Genomic DNA, 5246 nt, shown 5'->3' with positions numbered 1-5246 from the left:
TCCGCCATTTTGTAGCGGCCGCTATCTTGGATTTCAATTTTTTATAGTATATTGTATTCTGCTTGTTGAGCCCGCCATGTTGAGCGGCCGTCATCTTGGATTTAATTTTTTATAGTATATTGTATTCTGCTTGTTGAGCCCTTTCATTTGATACCCATATTGATGGGATTGATAAAACCTACGTTATCCGCCATTTTGTAGCGGCCGCCATCCTGGATTTAAATTTTTTATAGTATATTGTATTCTGCTTGTTGAGCCCTTTCATTTGATACCCATATTGATGGGATTGATAAAACCTACGTTATCCGCCATCTTGGATTTCAATTTTTTATAGTATATTGTGTTCTGCTGGTTGAGCCCTTTCATTTGATACCCATATTGATGGGATTGATAAAACCTACGTTATCCGCCATCTTGGATTTCAATTTTTTATAGTATATTGTATTCTGCTTGTTGAGCCCTTTCATTTGATACCCATTTTGATGGGATTGATAAAACCTACGTTATCCGCCATCTTGGATTTCAATTTTTTATAGTATATTGTGTTCTGCTTGTTGAGCCCTTTCATTTGATACCCATATTGATGGGATTGATAAAACCTACGTTATCCGCCATCTTGGATTTCAATTTTTTATAGTATATTGTATTCTGCTTGTTGAGCCCTTTCATTTGCTACCCATATTGATGGGATTGATAAAACCTACGTTATCCGCCATTTTGTAGCGGCCGCCATCTTGGATTTAAATTTTTTATAGTATATTGTATTCTGCTTGTTGAGCCCTTTCATTTGATACCCATATTGATGGGATTGATAAAACCTACGTTATCCGCCATTTTGTAGCGGCCGCCATCTTGGATTTAAATTTTTTGGCATAAGATGAATGTAGTGGCTGGACTCAGAAAATTATGAAATTTGGCATACAGGTAGGTCTCGGTGTGCTGATTACGCCAATATATATATCATGTCTGGGAAGTCCATATTTCCCGAGATATAGGCTCCGAAAGTTCCGAAAAAACTCATTTAATTTTTGCCAAAAATATTATTTTTAATATTGAAAACAATACATTATGTTCTCAGGTATGTATTGGAATGGCGCTTACGTCAACGTATATATATATATCTGGTCCAGAAAGTCCGTATTTCCCGAGATATAGGCTCCGAAAGTTCCGAAAAAAGATCACCAAATATATAATATATAACTTCGGAAAAAAATAATGTTTGTCCACAGGTATGAATTAGAATGATGTTTGAGATTATATACATATAACATGTTCGGGAATTCTGTATATCCGGAGATTGGAATGTGAGATTAAATCTTCTAAAATATGAATATAAGGTTTTGGCAAAAGTTTATTTTTTGGTAAGTTGTTGGCACTGGTAAGTATAACGTTAAGGTAGTTGAGATTTGCATAAGCCCATACGACTGGTTGTGGTTTAATATTTAGAAAAAATGCTATAATTACCGAGATTTGAATTTGTCCATAGGAGAAAGTCTTAAATCCCCGGCCGAAGGCCGGCTATTTAAGGAAAAATTTATAATTTAAAAGAGCATTTTGTTCCCGTTCCCGAGATTTGAACTTGTCCATAGGAGAAAGTCTTGGTAAGTTGTTGGCACTGGTAAGTATAACGTTAAGGTAGTTGAGATTTGCATAAGCCCATACGACTGGTTGTGGTTTAATATTTAGAAAAAATGCTATAATTACCGAGATTTGAATTTGTCCATAGGAGAAAGTCTTAAATCCCCGGCCGAAGGCCGGCTAGTTAAGGAAAAATTTATAATTTAAAAGAACATTTTGTTCCCGTTCCCGAGATTTGAACTTGTCCATAGGAGAAAGTCGTAAATCCCCGGCCGAAGGCCGGCTATTTATAATTTAAAAGAAAATTTTGTTCCGGTTCTCGAGATTTGAACTTGTCCATAGGAGAAAGTCTTAAATCCCCGGCCGAAGGCCGGCTATTTAAGGAAAAATTTATAATTTAAAAGAACATTTTGTTCCCGTTCCCGAGATTTGAACTTGTCCATAGGAGAAAGTCTTAAATCCCCGGCCGAAGGCCGGTTATTTAAGGAAAAATTTATAATTTAAAAGAGAATTTGTTCCCGTTCCCTAGATTTGAACTTGTCCATAGGAGAAAGTCTTACTGAATTCCCCAGCCGACGGCCGTCGATTTAGCGAGCATTTATAATTTAAAATGGTCGAGATTGCATCTGTCCATGTGGTCGGTTTTAAACCTGATTATTAGTGATTAGGTGATATTTTGGGTTTCCCTTTTGTTTGAAAAGTGGGTGAAACAGAATTTAAGATTAGTTTACTAAGTTAACCGTTATATTTGTGCGTTGGTGGTGATGAAAGTTAAAAATTAAAACAAATTTAAAATGGAGGAGATTCAATTACTTGAAATTTATAATTTATTTGGTAATTCGCGAGATGGCCCTATTAGTAGAAGTGCTTTGGGGAAATTGCAAGAGTGGGGGCTTATACCTCAAGAAGGGGTCTTAAAATGTAAAAAAGGGCACGATTTGCGGCTTTCTCCCTACTCGAATATTGATGGCTGGATGTGGAGGTAAGTATTTTAAGAATATATAACATGGTAATATGTAATTTTTTTCTTTTTTATAGATGTCAGAAAGTATATCGTGGCCGTCAACGTGGAAGCTGTGATGTCAAACGTTCCATTCGTACAGGAACGTTTTTTGAACGATCACAGTTGTCCATGTGCAAAATAGTGGTATTTTGTTTTATGTGGGTCCGAAGAGGTGGTCTTCTAAGGGACATTTGGAAGGAAACAAAAATTAACAAGCGTACGGCTGTAGATTGGAGCAATTTTTGCCGTGAGGTTGTTGTTTACAGCTCTTTCCAAAGGGAGTTGGAAATTGGAGGGCCAGGAACCATAGTGGAGATTGATGAATCAAAAATAGGCAAGAGAAAATACCACAGAGGTCATCGAGTAGAGGGGCAATGTGTTTTCGGGGGCATTGAGCGCGGAAGCAATAAGTGTTTCATTGTCCCAGTTGAAGACCGCTCAAAGGAAACCTTATTGCCCCTTATTAAGCGGTATATACGCCCTGGCACACTCATTGTTTCCGATTGCTGGAAGGTAGGTTTTGGCATTTTTTATTTATACATATGTATATATTAATAATTATGTGTTTACAGGCCTATAGGACCCTAAATAAGGAGGGATATATACATCGCACCGTCAATCATTCCCTACATTTTGTTGATCCCAAAACGGGGTGGCACACCAATGGGATAGAAGGTTTATGGCGCCATCTGAAGGTAAGCCTCTCTGCATATAACCGTCGAAAGATTTTTTTCAACGGTTATGTGCAGAGATTCATATTTTTCAGATGGTGCAAGGCAAATAAGAAGGACCCACTGCTTGAATTCTTCCGGTTCGCGGGTCAGCTGTATAATCCAGCCAATCTTACGGCTGACAGCGAACGGGAGGAATTTAGAGTGGGTTCTTCAGAAACGCCTATGATTTTGGAAGTGGAGGTTGGCTCTAATGAACGCGAATGTTCAGAAACCGATTTTTCCACTGACAGTTCGGAGAGTTCACAATGGAATCCACCACCAGCGAAGAAAAGAAGAACGTGAACGGATTTTGTTTTTTTGTTTGTTTTCTATTGTTGTTGTAATATTATAAAATATTTTTTGTTGTGTTTTAAATTTAGTTGCTTTCGGAAAAAATCATTATTATAAAGTAATAAAAATAATATGACCAGGAAGAATAATTTTATTATTAGGTTAGGTTAGGTTAGGTTGAAAAGAGGGGCGAATATAAGAATCGCCACATGCCCGTATGGGGCATACACTTAAGCCAGTATAGGCCTGTTGTGCGCTCTAATTTCGGAAGCCTAAGGGGAATAAATTTTTTATTGCTTAATTTATTGAAAAGAAAATAAATTTATCAGTTAAGAAATTCTGTGCCATTGACATAATCTCTTAAGTTTTTGAACTCGCTTGCCCTAATTTGGTGGAGTTCTGGTATAGTGTTATTTCCTAGAAATTGGTTTCTTAGCGTCGCGAAGGCTGGGCAATGACAGAGATAGTGTTCCAACGTTTCGTCGTCCTCTCCGCATGCTCTGCATTCGCTGCTTTCTGCACAACCGATTTTGTGAAGGTGTGCTTGTAGCCCTAGGTGTCCTGTAAAGATGCCTGTCAGTCTACTAATGTCTTTTTTACTCATTTGCAGGAGTTCCTTTGTTTTATCCTGGTCTGGGTTTCCCCAGAGGATTTTTGTATTTTTCCCTTTCTCTTCAGTGTTCCAGAGGGATGTATGGGCGTTTTCTGCCCATGCTTTTAACTCTAGACGCGTCGCTTTTAAAGGCTTAGCATTCTCTAGGCTTATCGTAGCTTGCTCTCTGGCTTGCCTTGCCAAGGAGTTGGCTATCTCGTTACCCCTAATCCCTTTATGTCCTGGTACCCATATAATGTTAACAGAACCATGGTGGGAGTAGTCGTTGATTGATTTTTTACACTGCAGGACAGTTTTTGATTTCACCGTCTTGCTTGTTATTGCTTTAATTGCTGCTTTACTGTCCGTTAGGATGTTTACAGTGATTGGCCTTGTGTTAGCTTTAAACCAGTTCAGACACTCTGTGATCGCTCGGATTTCGGCCTGTAGGATCGTATTATGATCCGGCAGTCGAAGGGAGATTCTAGTTTCCTGGTCTTCGATATATAGACCCAGACCCGTTCTCCCCCCTAGAACGGCCCCATCTGTGAACCCACAGCTTCCAGTTGGCATCCGTTCTAGGGTTCCATCGATCCACATGTCCCTGTCTGGTATTAAAATTTCACACAAGGCGGATTCAATTGTTTCAGGTATACGGTCTGATACAATATGATCTATTGACTCACCCGTTGTAACCTGTAATATGTTTTGGTGGTATGTTTGGTGGTCTCTTACGATCCACTCGCTCATCGACTTAAGTCTTATAGCTGCGATGGCTGCCTCATACCTTACCTGAATTTCTATTGGGTGGACAAATAAAATTGTCTCTAAAGCCCTAGTTGGTGTAGTCCTCATTGCCCCGCTAATACTTAAGCAGCACGTTCTTTGGACTTTTTGCAGTACTTTTACGTTGCATTTCTTGTCCGTAGCTGTCCACCATACCACAGAAGCGTAAGTTAGAATCGGTCTAATTACGCTTCTGTATAACCAGTGTGTCATCCTAGGATTGAAACCCCATTTTGAGCCTATAGCTCTTCTGCAGGTTGACCAACATCTGTGGGCTTTATTA

The 5246-nt window shown here is 38.9% G+C and overlaps 1 protein-coding gene across 1 annotated transcript; it reads left to right on the top strand.

Annotated features, from left to right (window-relative positions):
- Positions 1–1955: 1955 nt before the first annotated feature.
- LOC141388181 (uncharacterized) lies at positions 1956–3723 on the top strand. Its single transcript, XM_073958209.1, has 3 exons — positions 1956–2560; positions 2617–3094; positions 3154–3723. The coding sequence occupies exons 1-3, from the start codon at positions 2373–2375 to the stop codon at positions 3595–3597; spliced, it is 1110 nt and encodes a 369-aa protein (XP_073814310.1). The 5' UTR covers positions 1956–2372; the 3' UTR covers positions 3598–3723.
- The last annotated feature ends 1523 nt before the right edge of the window (positions 3724–5246 follow it).

Source organism: Musca autumnalis, unplaced genomic scaffold (genome assembly GCF_047663935.1).
Source record: "Musca autumnalis isolate F117 unplaced genomic scaffold, ASM4766393v1 scaffold_7, whole genome shotgun sequence".
NCBI classification, from domain to species: domain Eukaryota; kingdom Metazoa; phylum Arthropoda; class Insecta; order Diptera; family Muscidae; genus Musca; species Musca autumnalis.
This window is presented reverse-complemented; position numbering and strand designations above follow the sequence as displayed.

Coding starts and splice junctions, on each gene's coding strand:
- LOC141388181 (XM_073958209.1), top strand. CDS start 2,373: ATGGAGGAGATTCAATTACTTGAAATTTATAATTTATTTGGTAATTCG. Junction 2,561..2,616: donor ATTGATGGCTGGATGTGGAG/GTAAGTATTTTA, acceptor TCTTTTTTATAG/ATGTCAGAAAGTATATCGTG. Junction 3,095..3,153: donor TTGTTTCCGATTGCTGGAAG/GTAGGTTTTGGC, acceptor ATGTGTTTACAG/GCCTATAGGACCCTAAATAA.